This window comes from Cervus elaphus, chromosome 15 (genome assembly GCF_910594005.1).
Source record: "Cervus elaphus chromosome 15, mCerEla1.1, whole genome shotgun sequence".
Taxonomy (NCBI): Eukaryota; Metazoa; Chordata; class Mammalia; order Artiodactyla; family Cervidae; genus Cervus; species Cervus elaphus.
This window is the reverse complement of record NC_057829.1, coordinates 15,927,965-15,950,859: the sequence shown is the minus strand read 5'-3', so window position 1 is coordinate 15,950,859 and position 22,895 is coordinate 15,927,965. Positions and strand designations below refer to the sequence as shown.

The 22,895-nt window shown below is 35.1% G+C and overlaps 1 protein-coding gene across 4 annotated transcripts in view; it reads left to right on the top strand.

Annotated features, from left to right (window-relative positions):
* The window catches only part of ANK3 (ankyrin 3), a 365,593-nt gene that overhangs the window by 321,467 nt on the left and 21,231 nt on the right, over window positions 1-22,895 (top strand). For 2 of the 4 annotated variants that reach the window (XM_043926997.1, XM_043926998.1), the window contains 7 exons: window positions 274-348; window positions 4,192-4,323; window positions 5,387-5,530; window positions 8,166-8,844; window positions 11,443-11,821; window positions 13,629-13,679; window positions 15,516-15,602. In XM_043926997.1, coding sequence (XP_043782932.1) covers window positions 274-348; window positions 4,192-4,323; window positions 5,387-5,530; window positions 8,166-8,844; window positions 11,443-11,821; window positions 13,629-13,679; window positions 15,516-15,602 — 1,547 coding nt within the window. The remainder of the gene's footprint in view (window positions 1-273; window positions 349-4,191; window positions 4,324-5,386; window positions 5,531-8,165; window positions 8,845-11,442; window positions 11,822-13,628; window positions 13,680-15,515; window positions 15,603-22,895) is intronic. The other 2 variants (XM_043926999.1, XM_043927000.1) reach the window with 2 other exon arrangements.

Here is a 22,895-nt window from a genome sequence, read left to right as displayed (position 1 = left end):
ACGACACTTCTGTAGCTATTGTAAAGTAGCTAGCTTGTCAGCATGTTGAATTTCATTACATCGAGCATCCATGTAGTCTTGACATTTGGCCTGATGTAGGTGAAAATCAAGTGAGTCATGTAAAAGAGAAGTGTTCATGTAGGTGATTAGGACACATTTCAGTGTACAGTGTTAGCATCAGTCTCTCTGTAAAATCTGAGTACTGCTAAAAGCAATTTTCCAGTGTCGTGTCTTTCTTGATGATTATTTTAATTAAGAAATTGTAAATCGTAGGTCCACAGAGTCCATGTGAACGGACAGATATCAGGATGGCAATAGTAGCCGATCACCTGGGACTCAGTTGGACAGGTAAGTGTGTATACACCTGAATGAAATTTCTTAATTTGTCTTTTTCACAAGCAGTTTATTATTTTTTTAAAGAAGGAATAAAAACATTTTTAATCACTCATAATTCTATATACCCAGAGTTAATTACAGAAGATACCTTGTATACTGTGTTTTTTTCAAAGCTTTTCTATGCACGTACACTACAGAATAGAAAATTTAAATTTATTTTACCTTAAATTTGAGCACTTTCTTCACAATGCCATTTCTGGTAACATAGGATAACCTTTTACCTAATGAAAGATTTATCTTGTGGCATAAAGGAAAATATACCTAAAGGCTATGGTTTTTAAATAATACAAAATGTTGAAGCATGGTTTATACCCTTAGAGTAGCTCTCTTAGGCAATAGTTCAACTAATCCATGCCTAGGTTTCACAAAGTTTAATCATTCATGAGTCATTGGCACAATTTTTATGATATACACACATTATTTATAATGTACACATATTATTTATTTACCTGAAACTTCTAAGGAGACTCAGTTTTATCCTCAAAGATTTACTTAAAAGGAAATCTTATGTCACTTTTTTCCCCCCAAAATGCTTCCTTTTCTTTTTAATAATTTTATTTATTTTTGGACCTTCTGGGTCTTCATTGTTGTGTGCGTTTTTCTCCAGCTGTGGCAAGCGGGGGCTGCTCTCTAGTTGTAGGGCACAAGCTTCTCAACTCCAGTGGCTTCTCTTGTTGCAGAGCACCGGCTCTAGCGTGCATGGGCTTCAGAGCACAAGCTCAGTAGTTGTGGCACACAAGCTTAGCTGCTCCAAGGCATGTGGGATCTTCCTGGATTAGGGATTCAACCTGTGTCTTCTGCATTGGCAGGTGAATTCTTTACCACTGAGCCACCAGGGAAACCCATTATATCACTGTGATAATAGAAAACAAGGATCATTTTCAATAACTATATCAACAACAAAACAAAGGATGACAGTTAAATTTTGAATTAAATTTTTCAGAAAACATATACAGATAAATGAATCTATTCAATTTACAAAAATAGTTGGATTCTGTGAAGTGAATGAAACTTTTTATAATTGGTGTTTAGAAAAGGAATATTTGGCTTGATTCCACTTCACTTAAGATGAAGATAAGGCTTTGTGTCAACTGGACAGTACTGCTTTGTATTCTGATGTTAACTGGGCCCCTCAAATCCTACTTCACATGAATCAGAGAAATTTTAAATTTTATAGGTTGTATGTATTTTTTTTTTAGTGCCCAGCCAAACAACATAATAGCTAAACATAAATGTTAATTAGTGTCATATTTAAAGTCATCTTGCATACTATCAGGGACATACATTCTCAAGGAAGTAATTATCTGTGCTGTCAAAAGGGAGATTATGAAACTAGATCATGGCACAAAAGGTCACCTACAATTATTTTTTTTCCAGTGCCCTGAATCTCACGCCACCTACCCTCTCCATTAAAAGGACTCCTCTCCTTCCACCCAGCCCTGCCCTAAGGCACACTGCTACTGACCTAACCTAGTGGAGCTCTGGAAAAAACGGGGTCTGAGTAATCCTTTGCAGACTATTAAGAGTTAGTAGCAATTCATCATGTATAAATATGTATGAACATAAAATATTAATATTTATATATTCCGGGTGGCTCAAACAATAAAGAATCCTCCTGCAATGCAGGAAATGCAGGTTCAATCCCTGTGTTGGGAAGATCCCCTGGAAGAGGGCACGGCAACCCATTCCAGTTTTCTTGCCTGGAGAACCCCAAGGAAAGAGAGCCTGGTGGGCTACAATCCATGGAATCACAAAGAGTTGAACTAAAGTCCATGGGGTCACAAAGAGTCAGACACGACTGAAGCGACTAAGTATGCATGCACATCTTAACACTGGACATTATAATCTGAAAATATGCTGGAGTTAATGTTGGTTTTGTAGTATTACTTGTCCATAACTATTAGCTTATTTTCTTTAAGCAAAACTTAGTTTGTCAGAGTAAACTTTTGGAGATGTGACATGAAAATAGAGAAGAAACATAAAGTCATAAAATTTGTAAAATTCTCAGTGACAATGTCTTTGCTCTTCACTGAGTCTCTAGACAAAGGATATGGTTTGGAAATGAGGACAATAAGGATTACTGTCCTTAAGACACAAAGAGATAAGGAACTTTAAAAAAAATTAACTTTTCTAATTTGAATTACCATATACACAATGAAGATTATTAGGAAAATTAGCATTTAGAAGGACAAAATTTAAATCCATCCCTCAGAACTACTGTTAACTAGTAACAAGGTACTTTGATTTTTTTATAAAAACTTTTTGAAGATGTTTTATACACAATTTTCTTTTTATTTCTTTCTGATCTTGGTTTAATGTATAAGTAACATCTAATACACATACTTTACAATGGTGTTTTGCTGTCAGTCACAATGCACTAGTGAACCATGAAATAAATTCAGATTTTGCTTTTGTTGGTAAAAGGAAGAGAAAATGTGTATCCCATATATTAAGGTTAAGTTTTGCTCTATGAAGATGTAGTTTCATTTCTAGAAGCACCCTGCAGGCTGTGATCAGTTTGCCAGCCACTGCATTACATTAATTAACTCTTCTTTTGTTCAACGCATGCTCTGTTTTCAGTTTTTAAGTAGGACAAGCCTACAGTGGACATTCATGTATGTAAATAATTGTCTACATCCCTGTGTATTGTCACCGTAGATTTCTAGAAGTGAAATCAGTTGGCCAAAGGATATAGACTTTTTTGAGCCTCTGAATACATTTTGCCAAACTGCTGGAAAGGTTCTTAAGCAGGATAGAATCTTGGCCAATTCTTTTCCTATGGATTTTCCCATTTCTTACTTTTTTTAATCACTTAAGGCTAATACACATCTGACAGATTTTTTTAATTGTACAAAAAGTATACACTGAAAGGTAAGTCTCCCTCTCATCTTTGACTCCCAAATTTCACTCCCCCAAGGCAGCTATTCGTATCATATGTATCCTTCCAGGGATAACTGTCTGCATTTACAATATTGAGTATATGGCTACATACACTTAGTTGGACAGAAAGCTTATCTCCCTTTTATTTTTTACACAAATGGCAGTGTATCATAGACAGTGATCTGGCTTTGAGTCATCATTTAACCTCCCAAGCGGCACTGATGAAACTTGAAGGCATATAGAATAGAATATTATGTGAGAAAAAGATTTATTTCATGAATATTGCCTAGAGAAAAACCCTACTGGCTTCTCTTGTGGAATGTTTATGAATTGTATATCCCTAACTATCTTATTGGAGATGGGCTTCTCAGGTGGCGCTAAAGGACCCACCTGCCAATGTAGGAGATGGAAAGGAGGTGGGTTCGATTCTTGGGTCAGGAAGATTCCCTGGAGAAGGGTACAGCAACCCACTCCAATATTCTTGCCTGGAGAATCCCATGGACAGAGGAGCCTGGTGGGTTACAGTCCGTGGGGTCGTAAAGAGTTGCACAGGACTGAAGCGACTTAGTACACCTATCTTATATGAAGTTTGCTTCAAATTGCAGATAATAATTTAGCTAAATTAAAAGAATCTATCAATATCCTCTTTGAACAGATTAAGAATCTTTATAAAATGATCTCCAAAGGAAATCTGATTATAACCAAGGAATTACCTCAAAAGAGAGAAGTCACTGCCTGTGTATTAGCACTACTTTGCTGTGAAATCAACTATATAAAGATTAATGCCCAAGGCTGTACTTGCGTTTTACTATAGAATCCCCCCATTTTTTTGGTGGCATTTAAGCATTACTTTTATAAAATACATGTGATAAAAGCATAACATGAAATCTTAGTAACTCTTTTTCTTTTCTACAGAACTGGCAAGGGAACTGAATTTTTCAGTGGACGAAATCAATCAAATACGTGTGGAAAATCCAAATTCTTTAATTTCTCAAAGCTTCATGTTATTAAAAAAATGGGTAACCAGAGACGGAAAAAATGCTACAAGTATGCTGAAACTATATTACTTTAACTTTCAAAACTGCATATGTCTAATATTTCAGATAAGCCTATTGTTAAGAAAACCACAGTGATCGTAAAATAATTGCAAGTCTTTTGAAGTTATACTTGTTTGATTTCATGCTAACATTCTAAACTTCTGTCTTTAGGGAGCTTTTTATGAAGCAAGCAGTAGGGGATTTTTGCATTTTGCCTGTAGTTCTGTGACCATCAAACATGAAAATATAATTCTAGCTGTTCAGTTATGAGATGGTGATGGGAAACACTGTGAAGTTACTGCTATGGCCAGAAATGGATGTGCAGGAAAATAGAGAAGGATAGGACCAAATCATTTCATCCAGCCTGCTGTGATGGCAAAGAACTCTCCAGTGTTCTGGGGTTTTGTGTGGTGTAGTTTTGTTGAGGTGAGGGAAAGAGAGTGGTGCTATATTGTGACAAATGCCAACCCAAACAATGTGCAGTTATTGTGGGCTTGCCTGTGTCAGCCTGACCTTAGTAAGTTATTAAAATGCTAAGCATCAAATACAGAGGTGACCTATTTTGACAGTCTAATGGGAGGAAAGTGTTTAAAATTTCATAAGTTCCCCCTTTTTTTTTTTTTAATTATTTATTTATTTATTTATTTATTTTTATTATTTTTTTTTTCCAGTGGGTTTTGTCATACATTGATATGAATCAGCCATGGATTTACATGTATTCCCAATCCCGATCCCCCCTCCCACCTCCCTCTCCACCCGATTAAGTTCCCCTTATAACTAAAAGAATCTAGCTCTTTTGAAGCCCATCTGCGCTGCACCTTACCAAGATGGAATGAATGTTGTTGCCATCACACACAGCTTCACAAAATGCTTCTTAAGACCCTAACATCTTTCCCCAGAACTACAAGCTTTCTGAGCCCTCTGAATAGTGAATATTGCAGAGCTGGAGTAAGGAGGAACTAAAATGTCAGGAGGGTCAAGAAAGCCATGCCTTCATGTGAATATTGTGAGGATGTAAAACAAAATAATGTAATTGGGTTTTCAACCTTTTTTTTTCTTCCATCCTTTTTCAGCTGATGCCTTAACTTCGGTCTTGACAAAAATTAATCGAATAGATATAGTGACTCTGCTAGAAGGACCAATATTTGATTATGGAAATATTTCAGGCACCAGAAGTTTTGCAGATGAGAACAATGTTTTCCATGACCCCGTGGATGGTAATTGAATTTAGTGTTCATATTTACTTAATATTTGGTAAAATTTGAAAGTGTGGTAGGACAAAGTAGTCATGTAAAACCAACTAAATTGTGATTTGCTTGACTTAATTTCTCATTTCCACAGCTTATTCTATGCCACAGTCTGCAAACAAACACTCTGTTAGAACAAACTTGATAAATGTCTGTTATATAAGATACAAATAATGAGGTATAAAGGCATAAGTTAACTGAAAGAGTTGGTATCTCAAGTATTTTATATAACCAAATGGAAGAGAATTTAATATCTAGAGAACATGTTGATTTGTCACTTTCTACATTAACCTAAAAAACAAGAAGACTCTTCTATTCCTATATAGGTAAAATCAAATTGTGGGTTATTATACAAATTGTTAAGTAAAATGCTTAATTACTGTTTTGAGAACCACGTATTTAAGCATGTGCTGAAAGAGGCTAATATATCACTCAAAAAGCTATTTTAGTTATTTAGCATTATTTTAACTTCATAGGCTGCCATTTTTTGTTTGGCAAAACCTTATCCATTGTGTATAATAAGGTAGCATAATTTCTAATTCAATGAGCATAGATGTTGCCAATAATATAATAATTCCTCCTTTACATTAGCTTAATTTATATATTAATATTGTCATTTTCCTTCATTTTGTAAGTTGGGGCTTTTTTTCATCAAAGTATTAAGAAAAGTATAACAAATATGTTTTTCAAGATGTTCATCTACCTTCATAAATGGAAATTTATTCCTATAATGAATTTTGAGTAAAAAATGATTATGTGGAGGCAAGAAGAGGAGCTAGGGATATTTTTCTATTACTTCAATTTTTGAAAGATATGGTGATTATTTTCCCATTTTTAAACAGAAAAATTAGCCAATAATCAATAACTTACAAATCTGCACATATGACAAAAGATCTCAAAATTCTTAGAAAGTTTCTGCTTACTAAAGCCAGTCAAAAATGTAAAGTGTACCTTGTTATCCCTCTAACATAAACATGTGGGTAATAATGTCAAAAGTGGTTTCTTTTTAAGTTTCTAAATACAACACAACCTGGAAAAAAGGCTTTGTCTTCAAGGCTTTGTCTTATAGGTGAGACTATATATTGGTGCCCAGACTCCTTGCGCACAAGATAAAGATAGACCAGTGTTATATCAAAGGTTGAATTATTGCCAAACTACAATTTATAGAATATTTTAATATTCTTTATTGGGAAATTTAAGAAAAGTAGTCCTAATAAACAAAATCATCAGAAAACAGTGAAAGTATTCAATGGAATTGAAAGTCTCATTTAATTTTAACATTTTAGAATTAGAATATTATTAAATTTAGAAGGACTTTCTGTTGCTATATCTTAATATTTTACATTCCCTATTTTTAAAATTCTTAGGGAAATTTAGGAATGTTTGTGAAGTCAACTTTATTTGTGCAGATTATAAACCTCATGTAGTCTTAGACAAATTTTCAACAACGTTTTAGTTTGTGGGTGACCATAACATAAAAAATGTTCACAACCTATAGCAAGTTGAATTTACAGCCAAAGCTAAATTGATAATTCTCTTGGACTAATGGAAAAATTATACTTCAGTTTTGTAGACCAATAAGTCAGAAAATGTGCCTGGTTGCCTTTTTTTCCTGTCTCTCCTCTTTGCTGAACTTTTGTGAAACTTCCTTTCCTCACCATGACCAGACCATTGTTGACTTCTCTCTCTGGTGAAGGAGAAAAATACTGCCTTAGTGCACATAGCAAGGTTTAAAACACGGGAATTGCTCCCTCCTTCCCCTTTGTTAGGCTGGTTAGTAAACCTCTGTGTTTCATAGGATTGTCATGAACATTCCAAGGCTCTTTGCAAGTGGTTCTCCTCCTGTCTGTTGTGTATCATTTCTTCTTTCTCTTTATTTGATTCTTGGTTCTGAGTGGACCCCTACCACAAGGTCACCAGGATTTCCATACGCACACGACCTTTTCATCTCTGTCACATTGTGATACCTGAAAAGTTTACATGGAGTCTTTTCTGCTTTATCTGCCTTTTAAACCCTTTTCCTAACATCTTTCTAGATTTTTTTCACAGTGCTACTGCTCTAAAATCTAGTAGTCATTTCTTTCCAAAGATTAAATTCATTTTTCTTTATTGTAAATTTTATATGAAATAAGTAAGAGTTATTCAGTAGCATCACTCTTATGTACAGTTCTTAAAATAAGTTATAAGTAATTATAAAAATTGGTTTCTTATGATTTGTTGTATTTAGTCCACCACAATGTGGATTTTGCATGTGAAGAGTATTGATAGAAAGGTATTAATTTGGCCATAGAATAAATGTATCTTACGTAATGACAGCTGACTTTATATTGGATTAAATTTGTGAATGTAAGTTACTGTATTAAAATTACCAAAATCAATGGAGACAATTTATATCTGAATTAACTAGTATTCTATTTTATTGTAGTTTGCCACTAGTCTTTTATTTCATTATATTACAAGTATTTGAACTAAACCAATAAATTTATCAACATTCTGTAATTCATCATACATTTTTCATAACTAATATAATTTAAGTCATTCCATGTGTTTTTGTTTGATGTGCTCTAATTCATTTCAGTCAGTCCCAATGTACTGTCTTCCATAGGTTATCCTTCCCTTCACGTGGAACTGGAAACTCCCACAGGGTTGCACTACACACCTCCCACCCCTTTCCAGCAAGATGACTATTTTAGTGATCTCTCTAGCATAGAATCTCCCCTTAGAACCCCCAGTAGACTGAGTGATGGGGTAGTGCCTTCCCAGGGAAACATAGAACATTCAGCAGATGGACCTCCAGTTGTAACTGCAGAAGACACGTCCTTAGAAGACAGCAAACTTGAAGACTCAATGCCTTTAACAGAAATACCTGAAGCAGTGGATGTAGATGAGAGCCAGTTGGAGAATATATGTCTGAGTGAGTATCCTCAATACCTCGGAAGGATGGCTGGGGTCCCAAAAGATGTTAAACGAGCAGAGCCATTGAAGCAGACTAGAAAAGTAGGAGTAAGCTCTGAGCAGCAAGAGAAAGGAAAATCTGGTCCTGATGAGGAGATGACGGAAGAAAGACTCAAATCTCTATTTGAGGACATCCAACTTAAAGAAGGAGTAGAGTCTGAGGAGATGACAGAAGAAAAAGTACAGGCTATTCTTAAACGTGTTCAGCAAGAAGAACTGGAAATGTCTTCAATTACAGGTTGGCAGAACGAGACATCAAGTGGAAACCTAGAGTCCCCTGCTCAAGCTCGAAGAATAACTGGTGGGTTACTAGATCGACTGGATGACAGGTATGGCTCTGGGTCAGAAAAACGAAAGTGAAATGAAGGTTACATGTTAGTTTATCTATTTATCTATCCATCCATCCATCCATCCATCCATCCATCCTTCCACGCCAAACAGCTTGTAGGATACCCTGACCAGGAATCAATCCTGGGCCCTTGGCAGTGGAAGCGCACAGTCCTAACCACTGCACTGCCAGGAAATTCCAATAGTCGGTTTTAAATAAATGCTTTTAGCAGTTACTCTTTTTCTAAAATTACCATTTCAATTTTGGGATAATAGATGCCTTGAAAGGTTGGTTCATTTTGCTAATCTAGAGAGGGAAAGTTACATTGAACTCAAATATAATTTTTAAAGCTACTGATAATTAGCTGAAGTAAAATATAAAAAGTTTTATACATGCTAAAGATGGATGCACTTCCTTTACTTTAGAAGCCTACTGTTTTCTATTTTATTACCTGGTCTGTTATTCTTTTCACATAGCCAGTAATTAATGCTCATTTAAAAAATGTAATTAACAGAATTCTAAGTCTTGTAGAAATATAAGCATTTATATTATTTCCTTACTTCAAACATAAATATGCTTACTAAACAAAATTTTAAAATGTAGGTTTTAAAAATCAGTACAATGTCATCATTTGCAATAACCATCACTGAAATTTTGGTGAATTTCTTTTACATATTGTTTTTAAATGTCTTGTCATAGAAAATACAGAGAAGCAAAAAAATCATCTGTCCTTATCATACTAAGAAAAACACAACATTTTATATATCCTTCCTTTTTTCTACATGACTATTTTATATAATTTGCAACACAGCATATGTTTCCCTGGTGACTCAGCTGATAAATAATCTACTTGCAATACAGGAGACCTGGGTTCAACCCCTGGGTTGAGAAGAACCCCTGGAAAAGGGAACGGTTACCCACTCCAGTATTCTGGCCTGGAGAATTCCATGGACTTATAGTCCATGGGGTCGCAAAGAGTAGGACACAACTGAGCAACATTTACTTAATATGTAATTCTTTACCCCCAATAATACTGGCATGATAGAAATTTGTTTATAACTAAAATAATTCCCTAATCATGAATCTGGCTCTTTTTATAGTGGCTTTCCTGTAGAAAGGTAAGAGCTAGTGTCCTTCAGACACTGGTTCAGACCCCACCATCACTAGGTTTTGCACTTTAGTACTTTAATTTCTAAGCTCTAAGAACATCACTGTAATCCGCTTCAAAGATAAGAATACTGCTGCTTTCCTCAAACAGGTTTATAAATTGAAAAAGAAAGCCTGTAACATGCCTACCCAATATGCAAATAGACTCTCACTAATAGTTAGCATTATTTTTCTTTATACACACATCAGACTAAAATAAATTTTACTTCAGTGGCAACTAGTGATAAACCTAACATCAGTTCTTTTTACCCAGCTTATTTTACAATCATATTTAACATTTTCATACTGCTTGCTCAATAAAAATTCCCAAAGAGGGTATAGACATTTGCAAAGAAGATTTCACAAAACTCCTTTTGAAGAATTGTAACATCAATGAATTCTATGTTCAGCCTACAAAAAAGAGATGATGGAGACAAGATATGGTACTAATTTTGATGTCTGAGTTCAGATATAGTCACATAATTTATAGTTGTATAAGAGGAAATTAGATATAGTTAGGAGTTAGATATAGTTATCATATAGAGTCTTTACAGTATGCTGGGACTGTCTGTCCTTAAATATATGGAATAGTATTGCTATTAATATTTTTGAGAAAGGTGTTTATTCAGAAGCTGATTTATAAGAAATACACATACATATGCATAATATACATATTACACAGAAAACATTGCTCCACTTTTGCTGTCTTCAGAATTCTACAGGTAATAATCAAAGATGCTGAAAACAATATACAAACTAGAAGACATAAAGTCTGTATTGAAACTAGTAAAACTTAGAGCCAATTTAAAAGAAAGTAATGGAAGAGAAAGATTTTTAAGAATCTAAAGGAAAACAGTTCTCCCAGTCAGTAGAAGCATCAGGTGAGCATCCACACCCTGATCACCAAGGAGAGTCAGCAGAGGTCCCGAGTGGACAAAAATGATAATTCAAGTAAGGTTCTCATGATTATTCCATGTCTGGAAAAGCATGACAGTAAGATTCACAATTGGAAACACGTACAGAGACTGGAACCTAGGGTTCTTGGGGACACCAGAGCTCTCATCACAGGAGCTCACGCTGTCCTTTGTCATCAGTGTTTTCATTGACAATAATAGAAAAGCACCGCTTTTAGGTTGGTGGGTCTGGACCTCTGGGTATGTCCATGAACCCAAGGGGCTGTAGAAGTACAATTAAAACAAAAACAGTGGCAGCATAGCCAGCCAGATTGGGGGTTGAAATGCAGAGGAAGCCTGGAGCCTACATATCATCTCCTTACCCCACACCCATGATACACCCCCACAGTTTGAAATCCAATAACCAGATTTTTTATACTTTTCTATCATGTATGTCTTCAAAAATAGTTTAAAACATGGTTGTTGAAAATTCAGAGCCTCTGAAGCCCATCTGCAGCCATATGTTACCATTGTAAATGTCCACATTTTCTCTGTTGCAGCCCTGACCAGTGTAGAGATTCCATTACCTCCTATCTCAAAGGGGAGCCTGGAAAATTTGAAGCAAATGGAAGCCATGCAGAAGTCACTACAGAAGCAAAGACAAAATCTTACTTTCCAGAATCCCAAAATGATGTAGGGAAACAGAGTGCAAAGGAAACTCTGAAACCAAAAATACAAGGATCTGGTCGTGTTGATGAACCAGCATCATCACTAGCAGCGTATCAGAAGGCTCTAGAAGAAACCAGCAAGTTTGTAATAGAAGAGCCTAAACCCTGTGTGCCTGTCAGTATGAAAAAGATGAGTAGGACTTCTCCTGCAGATGGCAAGCCAAGGCTTAACCTCCATGAAGAAGAGGGGTCCAATGGGTCTGAGCAAAAGGTATGTCATCTAGTCTTCCACTATGCTGTCATTTAATCTCAGAGTCCTGACTCTTCAATTGTTTTGATTAATCTTGTAGCACTGAGCCCAATATTCTTTACTATTTCCAAATTATAAATATGTGATCAAATATGGTAACACTAATGATGGGGGTAAAGAAAGTACTGAGTAAAATGTCTGCAGTCATACCTTTGTTCATTAGGAATAAACATCTTTTCAGCCATTTCTCAGAAGGGAAGTTACAGGGATGTTAAGTAGTAAGTATCTTAAGATCCAATATTCATTCTGTCAGGGATTTAGATTTCCTGACATGTCTTCATTCTTGAGGATGGAGGATGATTATCCTCTCCCTCACTGGTTCTTTTACACAGTTTAAAGAGTTGCTAGCATGTGACCCAACTACGAGCTCTGTAAGTTCTGTTGCCTGAAAGGGTTTTTTAAAAATTGAAGGAACACAGTTCCCAAGAATAAAGGGTGGGTATACTACTGTTGATTGATGACATTTAGAAATGTAGCATTAAAAGTATCACTTTAATAACTTTTATATCTAAGTTGATAATTAATATTTGTTTTTAATAATTTAAAAACCTTACCATCACATAATTATTTGCTTTTAGTATTTATATGATTCCTTTATATTATTTATTTCTTTATAAGAAATAAGATTTCTTTATTCTTTGAAGGTAAGCATTTTTAGACATTAGAAAAAATTTTAATTGAAATTATGATTCATAGATGGATATAAGAAAATTAATATCAGTTCTGTTTCTTACATTTTTGACTGCTTTTTGCTGTCGCAATTTTTGTGTCTTTTCATGAACCATGCAGTAGACATAGATTGAGAGTTATACATCTTTGGAATCGTAGTACTTGAAGTTTTTCATAAAACATCGAGTTTATTTAAGATCTTCTACAGTGTTTTGGGTAGAAAAAAAATCTTTTGTAAAATAATGAAGCCATGATTAACTTTATTTAGAAATACTTAGGAAAAAAAAAAGAAATATTTAGTAAATTCTTAATCACTTAGGAGCTAATTATCAGCTTAATAACTAATCGTATCCTTTCCTTTTCCCTTCTGCAGGCTGTTTTTTTAATTACTTTCCTGCTTGTTAGGAAGGAAAGTGAGAGGAAGTAAAATTCTCGGGCTTTTCTTTCATTTCCTTCCTGACAAGAGTTGTTTTGAGTATTGATTTCTGCCTTTTTGTTAACTCTCAGTATATTTAAGCAATATGACTTTGGATGGAATATTGCCTTTTAAAATGAGCCCACAAACTATAGTGAGGAGCTATAGGAGGGAGTTGCTACATAGTGATGTTTTAATGATGAAAATGTATTCTGCAAAAACCCATTAGAAGTTGATAGGAAAGTTCTGAAATCAAATGACAATATAAATGTAAGTAAGTATTTCTATGTGTGTACATGTGCCTACCTATTGCCCACTGGGGAACCATGGGAAAGGCATAAAGAGGGTTTGAAAATGAAAGGTTTAACCCTGGATGGAAACGCAGCTGAATTCATCAGTAAAGGAAAATAATCACTGTTAGAAAATGTTTTTGAAATTTCTTATAAGTGAGTTTGTGCCTTTAGTGTTGTTCACTGGTCCTAGTCCAATGCAAAATGTCTTCAGGAGTACAGCAATTCATAATGAAGTTAAAGTTTCCAGAAGATAAGAGTCTGACCTCTCAAGAAATCCGAAGATGTTCAGGATGTCTCTTTTGTGATTAGACCATAGTACAATAGCAACCAACTAGGTCATCGGATGTATGATCTCAGAAAACAGCCCCCTTTTTGTCCCCTGAAAAATCAGGTCAAAAGTCCGGGTGCAGCTCTTACACGGATGACTGCCTGCTGTTACAAGGTAAAATTCTGCTACTTTCCACCACTTTTCATGCAGCAACCCATGGCAAGGAGTACTGAGAAAAATTCCATTTGGTCTCCAAGTTACCCTCTGTGCCACTGCCTAGAGAATTCTCTAAAAGGAATCATGATCAAGATTCTACTACTGTCTTCTCTCTATCCTTCACCTTAATATTGGCAGAGATTCCATAGAGAAAAATGGAACAAATATTAGCCAAATGGCCACTTTTTCTTTAAGTGAGGGGCTGGTCTCAGATGATTCTTGATAGGATTATGATATAATTGATATCTAGGTTTATCATTAACATTTGCATTAACATATGTTCTTCTGCTTTTAAATGTCTCAGTGAAAATCTTTCCCCAGTCTAAGATTCTGTGTGTGGATAATTCAGGTTTAACTTTCTTTTCTGCCTCATCTAATCTACTAATCACTGAATGCTCAGTAATGCTTTTGCAAGATGAATCTGTCTTACCTTTCCCTGCATTTTTTAGCCATTGTAAGGCCCCCTTTCACGATATTTAGATCATTTTAAGTGTCCAGAAGGCATGGTCCTTTTCTTAAAAAATTTTAAAGTAACAGGCAGTTTATCTCAATAGGGTATTTTGTTCAGATGAAATTTCCTACAAAGGTAAGGTTGATATTACTGTAATATTTTAGAATATTTGGTAAGTATTTCACCTTTGGTGAAAATGGCCTACTTTATTATCTATTGTATTTGAATAACATTTCATTAATTTTTGCTAACACTTATGCCTCCCATAACAGTTTTACTTATTTTTTCCTATTTTTACCAATATTAGCTACAATTACTATCTCTGAGACTATTGGATTTGGCATAACTAGTACACTTAGAAAACAAAATACTGAAATAATTTCCATTAACATTTAGAAATAAAATTATTCAGCATGCACTCCTGGACCATGACATTTAAGGAAAAGCTGAAGATAATTTCCCCTTTGACTTATGACTCTGTCACTTGGTAGTTTTTCCTTATTCCTATTCTTATCACCTAAAAATTAATATTGTGTATAATTACCATATTCTTATCTGTAGTTATCTGTGAAATGTTTCTATTTTAATTTCATATCATGTCTTTAAAATATAACCTCAGGCTTTCACCTGTTTTACATTCCTTCATTTGAATAAAGGAATAAACATCTACTGATTTCCAGTTATGTATTAGGTGCAAATTATGCTGATATATTTGTATACCTTTTACAGTGTTCAAAATAGCTTCTGATAAAGTTGTCAAATCTGACCAAACTATCATAAAAATCAGAAATACTATGGCTTTTTCTGTAGATCAAGTCAAAGATGGCCTTAATTGTGAGGTTATACATTCATGTCAAATGTATAATATTTATTTTTAAACTAGTTTTAAATCTATACTGTTTCCCCAAACTAATAATTAGTAGCATGTATGTAGTTTCTGATACCAAAGTCTCCATAATTGTTATTTTTAAGAACTTACAATTTTATTATCATGATCTTTACCTGCATATGTATACTTATGAATTTCTATATGCATTGCATTTATATATACACATAAGTATATATATGCAGGTAAAGGTTAAAGTAATTAAATATACATATTTTATGTATACTTTATACTAATATTTATACATATATATACATACATATACAGAGTAATTTCATTTAGAATCCTACTCAAAATTTCCTTCCATTTAAATTTTTTAAAGATTTCCACATACATCATGATTTTCCTTAGAGGGAGATCTAGCAAGTAAAAAAGTAATTCTTTCTTGATTTCCTTTCTCAGAATGTCTTTTATTTTAAATGTGATGGTAAAATTATACTAAAAATGCATTTATCAGGACTTGAAAGGCAGTGAGGGTGATTCAAGCTCAGAGGAGGAACGGAGAGTCACTACCCGAGTTATTCGCCGGCGTTTGATTATAAAGGTATCCCAAAGCTAGATCAGTATGGGGCAAAGCTGTGTTATTAGAACGTTCCTTGTGGTTTGGAAAATTCAGCATGCTTGGTAACTAAATGGCGCTATATGTGTCTTTGCATATTTGAAAACTGATAAAAACAACCACTGAAAGGAAAAACTCATGTTGCATGGTAGTGAGTATTCTGTCTAGGCCTGTGTTTGACATGTGGCAGTTGTCATTTTATCTGAGAATTCTTGGCATTTGTATACTGCTTTCCTTGGAGAAGTGTTCTGTGTGTGAACAAAGATTCTATCTTGGTGAGAGAATAGTTCATATCAAATGAAATGTTCAACTGAAATCCCAGAGGCTATTAAGAAGTATGAGGTAAGATAAAGAAGAAAGAGAAGAATGAAAAGTCTCCCTTCTCAGTCTTACCAGTTTTTAAGTTAAAATCAGTTCTTCTTTATCAAACCAGTGACTGAGAATTCAGTGTTACAGCCTGGCATAGATGTATGTGACACAATGTAAACCAAGCAAAACTTTCTGAAATTTGTTTTTAATTTGACCGACATACAAAAAATCAGGCTGTATTTTTTTTAAGTAGGGGAAGCAAGTCTTACTGCCAGTGAAAAATGTAATTCCACCCTGTTAGAGTATAACAATACTATGTATAAATCTCGATTTTCCCCACAAAGGCCTTCTGAAGTACTGACCTTATTCATGGTAGATCCCGCAGACTCCTTCTTGCAGTATGCTGTTTATCTTCATTACTATGTCTTTAGAGAGATCTTTCTTGATGTTAGAATAATTTGAGTGCAGAGAACTAGGAAGCCATTTGCAATACACAGGCCTTTGAATGTGGTCCAAATAACCTGAGGCTCCTTGGTTGGCAGCTCTGAAGAGAAAGAAAGGAAGGGAAGTATCTATTGAAAACCATTTATCAAACTTATCACCCATTTCCAAAGTGTCAGGAGACCCAACAGAGAGGCAGGGAAGTTGGCTTAGGTATCCCAAACGTATTAATCCTGCTGCTTATAAATACTTTTCATGTAGATGAGATGAAAGAAGAGAAGAAAATATGCCAAATCTGCTCTAGTCTAATTTTTCTAATTAGAAAAATTTCTAATTTTCTGATGTTTCTCTGGAAACATCAGAGAAGAAAATAAGTCCTTGTCTAAATACTAAATTATCCACAAATCAGCCTTGAGCTCAATAGGTGCCATCACTTCTTTGAAAATTCCATGTAGGCAAGCCAAATTACTTATTGATATCTAATATTTGCAAGCATATGACCTGCTATCTATAAAGTCCTCCTAATCTCATAAAGATACCTCATAAAGATACCTCCCACACATTTTCTGTGATTAAAGAGAAGAAATATTTAATTTGTTTTTTCAGAACATATTCTGAAATATTCTGCCATTATTCTGCTCAGGCTTTGCTAGTCCCATGATGACTGTCTTTAAGAAGTACTATTTTAAAGTAAAACATCAATCAGACATAATGGCTTTATGTTTAACATATAACATTCTCATGTTGCATCAAATTCACCTCATTCATTTATAACAGCTGCCCAGTAGAGGAGTTGACTCTCTAGTTGATGGAAAGAAATAGACATAATCTTGCATGAAAATGTAGAGAAATTTTTCTCTGGAGAATAATAAAACAAAACAACAGGAACATCAACCCCTTCCCTAAGTCAATGAGGGTTATTTTGGTCTCCTAAAATTCTAGACATGCACTAGCAAGTCAGCTTTTAAGTAATTTTGTTAGCATGAATTATTTATGTATTTAAGTGTAACATATAATTATATATATATATATATATAAACATTTTTATTAAGAGCTTAAGTTTGAAAGACTGAAATACACTATGATGTTATAGGTTTCATAAAACACAGGAGACAGTGTGCTCTCCAAACCTTCACTTCTTGAAGTCAGTGTAATTTTAGGGAGGTTGAGTGGAATCATCAGAAGATGAATTTTATAAATGGAGAGGTCATTGTATAAATAATAGAAGCACTTAAACAAGCTTTGAGAAGTGTCTTTTATATGTGATAGAAAACTCAAAAGCTAAAGAATAACTATAATTATAATTGGAAGGTATAATAGGTATAACAAAAAATCTTTGTAAGCTATATATATAGAAATCTTTCTGGTTACTTTTTTTCTGATCAGCTTTTGGGGGCCCTTGAAAAAGAACACATTTCTTTTGCTTTTTCTCTTTATTCCATACATTGGTACTTTGTAATGTAAAGGAGCTTGAGACTGCAAGTACTACATGGTAAATGTCACATGGGATCCATCTCTGTTTAAAAAAAAACAAAAACATAAAATGAGAATGTTAGGACCTAAAGGAGTCATTGAGACTAAAATTATTTCTTCTCCAAGATGATAAAACCAAAGATTAGAGATGAGCTGATTTACCCAAAATCATTCAGCTGGATGTTAACAATTCTAGAACCAGAACCCAGCCCCTGGCCCTCTAGTGACGCACCTTCTACCTGCCTTTTCCACAATACTGTATTCTCTTCCAGGACAAAATGAAAAGGAATAACTTTTCCTAGATTAAATTAGGCACTTGTTCACTTAGATTTTTCCAGTAGTATAGAAGGAGACAGCATTGGGCTATCTTTCTTGGAAACTGTTTGATGGGGCTGGGATGCTAGTTTGACCTACTTTATGGAGGCTGTCCAACCTTGGACTGAACCAGCATATTTACACTGTTTGCCATAGTAATCCCCTTGGCACTTAGAATCTTAGAGCTGAAAACTATTTGAGGGTTGCTCCCCCCTTCCAGAGCTAGCTTTCGTCAGTAAGTATCAATGGAAGCAGTAGATTCCATTACCTCAGGTCTAGGCAAATCTGTCTTTATAGCCATTCAAGTTGTATAATAAAGGGGATGAAAGCATAATTTTATGATTTTTCTCTTTAATTTCATATGTGAATTCATTCACTTTCTAATTTTTAAATATTTTTTATTTAATATTCTCAAGTCCCTAAGAAATGAATAAACTTAAACTCTCCCATTTGTTTAGGGATTTTTAAATTTTATAAGTTTATTCATTTATTCATATCTAATATAATATCACAGTGGTTTCAAAGGCTTGGAAGCAGTTTAAGTCAACTGACCCGTCTCTGTGAGCTTGTTTACATTATTTGCTCAGCAAATTCTGTGATTACAAAGGTAAAAACTTTAATTCAAATCATTGTGAACTTTGATAAGATTCAAACAACTGAATTTTTACTATATAGTTCAACTATATTTTTATTTCTACTTTTGAGCAATTTTCAAACAAGAGTTTAAATGTATGTTTTCCCCCACCAAACAATTCAAAAGTACAAAAAAGTTCAACCTATCCATTCCACTTACCAGAGGTAACTGTTGTTCACAAGCTTCAGATTGTTTTATATACCTATAACAGTATGTATGTGTACATAGAATATACATGTACATAGATCCCCAAGGTGTGGGTTTCTAGGAATATAAAAATGGGTTACATATTGCTTAGTAATTTGCTAAGTTTATATATATATCTTTCTCATCCCATTTTTTGAAAGTTCAAGTTTTAATGTTCTATACATTAAAGCAAATTCATACATTTCATGTGGTTATTCATTTTATTTAAGAAGAAGAGAAAAATAGAAATCCTAAAATGCAGTACTTCCAAACGGAAGTATAGCTAGTCTTCATAAAGACGGCTACCAGGAATGATAGTGACACTATATGTGCTCTAATTTTCCTTTGAAATAGGCAAGGAAAAAGTAGGTAGAGATATTGCCAAAAATAATGCCATTACCAAAAGTAGCATGGAAATTTTATTTACTTAAAAGTACAAATATTTTCAAGAACTTCAGAGAGCCTCTAATGTACCTGATGAATTAAAGATGAAAAAAATTTTTTACATGTATTTTGTGACTCCTTACTAACTTTCCAGTCTATCTAATCAACTACTATCTAATCTATTCCCCGAATTTAGTGAGTTTTACATTATCATGAAACTTATTTTGACCTTATTAAGACACTAGTTGACCATATTTAGAGCCCATTTAAGATTAAGATAAGTATCTTTACCTTTAATTATACATAAATAGTATGAATTTTCAGTAGGAAACAGTGCCTGCATACCACAGCAGATCTCAACAACCTATATTGCTTGTTATTTATAAACAAGAATTTGCTTTTTTCTAAGGCTATTAATATAAATCGATATACTTAAATGTATTTGCTGTGCTTATAAATATACCTACTAGAAATGTTTTTCAGAGACTGTCTGAAAATTGGCATCTTTTCCCACTGAAGGGTCAATTTATAACCATCTCTAATAAGTGGCAATTTTAATGGATTTTCCTAGGATCCTGGAATTGTCTTAACACTCAAGGACCTGGACATGTCCAATAGTTACCTCAAACATATCTCAGTTACTCATGTTTAAACTATAGTGAAATCTTTCATGACCTTTTTTGAGTTTTCTGCTGACTCTAAGCCTTTAATTGTAAGATAATGTTTTTTCCTAAATATATAAAACCAACCATTGTTGTTGTTCAAGGTGCTAAGTTGTGCCTGACTCTTTGCAACCCATGGACCATAGTATGCCAGGCTCCTCTGTTAACTCCTCTCCCCAAGTTAGCTAAAATTCATGTCCATTGAGTCAGTGATGCTATCTAACCATCTCTGCCGCTCCCTTCTTTTGCCTTCAGTCTTTCCCAGCATCAGTCTTTGCCAGTGAGTCAGCTCTTCGTATCAGGTGGCCAAAGTATTGAAGCTGAAGCTTCAGCATCAGTCCTTCCAATGAATATTCAGGGCTGATTTCCTTTAGGATTGACTGATTTGATCTCCTTGCAGTCCAAGGGACTCTCAAGAGCCTTTCTCCAACACCACAATTCAAAAGCATAAATTCTTTGGCACTCATAAAGTTGGACCTTCTTTATGGTCCAGCGATCACATCCCTACATGACTATTGGAAAAACATAGCCTTGGCCTTTGTCAGCAAAGTGATGTCTCTGCTTTTTAATATGCAGTGTAGTTTGATGGGTTTGATCTCTGGGTTGGGAAGATACCCTAGAAAAGGGAATACCTAACCATTCCAGTTTTCTTTACTGGAGAATTTCATGGACAGAGGAGCCTGGCTGGCTACAGTCCATGGGGTCACAAAAGTCAGACACGACTCAGCAACTAACACTAGATTTGTCATAGATTTCCTTGTGAGGAGCAAGTGTCTTTTAATTTCATGACTGCAGTCACCATCTGCAGTGATTTGGGAGCCCAAGAAAGTAAAATCTGTCACTCCTTCCACTTTTCCCCCTTCTATTTGACATGAAGTAATGGTAAGGTCAGATTCCATGATTTTAGATTTTTCAGTATTGAGTTTAAAGCCAGCTTTTTCACTTTCCTCTCTCCCCCTCATCAAGAGGCTCTTTAGTTTCTCTTCATTTTCTGCCATTAGAGTGGTATCATCTACATACCTGAGGTTATTGATATTTCTCCCGGCAATGTTGATTCCGGGAGAAAACATCCAGCCTGTGCTTCATCCAGCCCGGCATTTCACATGATGTACTTTGCATAAAAGTTAAACAAGCAGAGTGACAGTATACAGCCTTGTCATACTCCTTTCCAAATTTTGAACCAGTCCATTGTTCCATGTCCGGTTCTAACTGTTGCTTCTTGACCTGCATACAGGTTTCTCAGGAGACAGGTCTAAGGCGGTCTAGTATTCCCATCTCTTAAGAATTTTCCACAGTTTGTTGTGATCCACACAGTCAAAGGCTGTTATGTAGTCAGTGAAGCAGAAGTAGATGTTTTTCTGGAACTCCCTTGCTTTCTCCATGATCCAGTGAATGTTGGCAATTTAATCTCTAGTTTCTCTGCCTCTTTGAAACCAAGCTTGGACAGCTGGAAGTTCTCAATTCACATACTGCTGAAGGATTTTCAGCATAACCTTGCTAGCATGTGAAATGAGCTCAATTGTATAGTCATTTGAACATTCTTTGGCATTGCCCTTCTTTGGAATTGAAATGAAAACTGACCTTTTCCAGTCCTGTGGCCACTGCTGAGGTTTCCAAATTTGTGATATATTGAGCGCAGCATTTTAATAGCATCATCTTTTAGGATTTGAAATAGCTCAGTTGGAATTCCATCACCTCCACTAGCTTTGTTAATAGTAATGCTTCCTCAGGGCCACTTGACTTCACACTCTGGGATGTCTGGCTCTAGGTACGAGTGACCACACCATCATGGTTATCCAGGTGATTAAGACTTTTTTATGTACAGTTCTTCTGTGTATTCTTGCCACCTCCTCTTAATCTCTTCTGCTCCTGTTAGGTCCTTGCCATTTCTGTCCTTCATCATGCCCGTCTTTGCATAAAATGTCCCCTTGATCTCTCCAATTTTCTTTAAGAGATTTCTAGTCTTTCCCATCCTACTGTTTGTCTCTATTTTTTGCATTGTTTATGTAAGAACTGTTTCTTATCTCTCCTTGCTATTCTCTGGAACTCTGCATTCAGTTGGGTATATCTTTCCTTTTCTCTCTCGCCTTGTGCTTTTCTTCTTTCCTCAACTATTTGTAAAGTTTCCTCAGACAACCACTTTGCTTTCTTGCATTTCTTTTTCTTTGGGATGGTTTTGGTCACTGCCTCCTATATAACATTATGAACCTCTGTCCATAGCTCTTCAGACACTCTACCAGATCTAATCTCTTGAATCTAGTTGTCACCGCTACTGTATAATCATAAGGGATTAGATTTAGGTCTTACCTGAATGGCCTAGCGGTTTTCCCTACTTTCTTCAATTTAAGCCTGAATTTTGCAATAAGCAGCTCATGGTCTGAGACACAGTCAGCTCCAGGTCTTGTTTTTACTGACTGTATAGTGCTTCTCCGTCTTTGGCTGTGAAGAACATAATTAATCTGATTTTGGTGTTGACCATCTGGTAATATCCCTAGGTAGACTCATCTCTTGGGTCATTGGAAAAGGATGTTTGCTTTGACCAGCGTGTTCTGGCTGTTGCCCTGTTTCATTTTGTACCCCAAGGCCAGACATGCCTGTTATTCCAAGTATCTCTTGACCAACCATGCAAAACATAAATAATACTCCTTAAGAACTTGTTACAGATTTTAGTGCATTCAGGCAGGAGACCTCTACACATTTTTCTATTTCCTTCCCTCTCTTAACTGTGCTAAATGAAATTAGTCATAAACAAGGTTTAAGATGAAGTAAACAAGCATGAGCAACAAGAAACATCTTGTTTTATTTTCATCCCATCTCTGTACCCCAGTGAGGTAAAATGAGTCAAATGTCCCACCCATGACCTATGAGTCCACA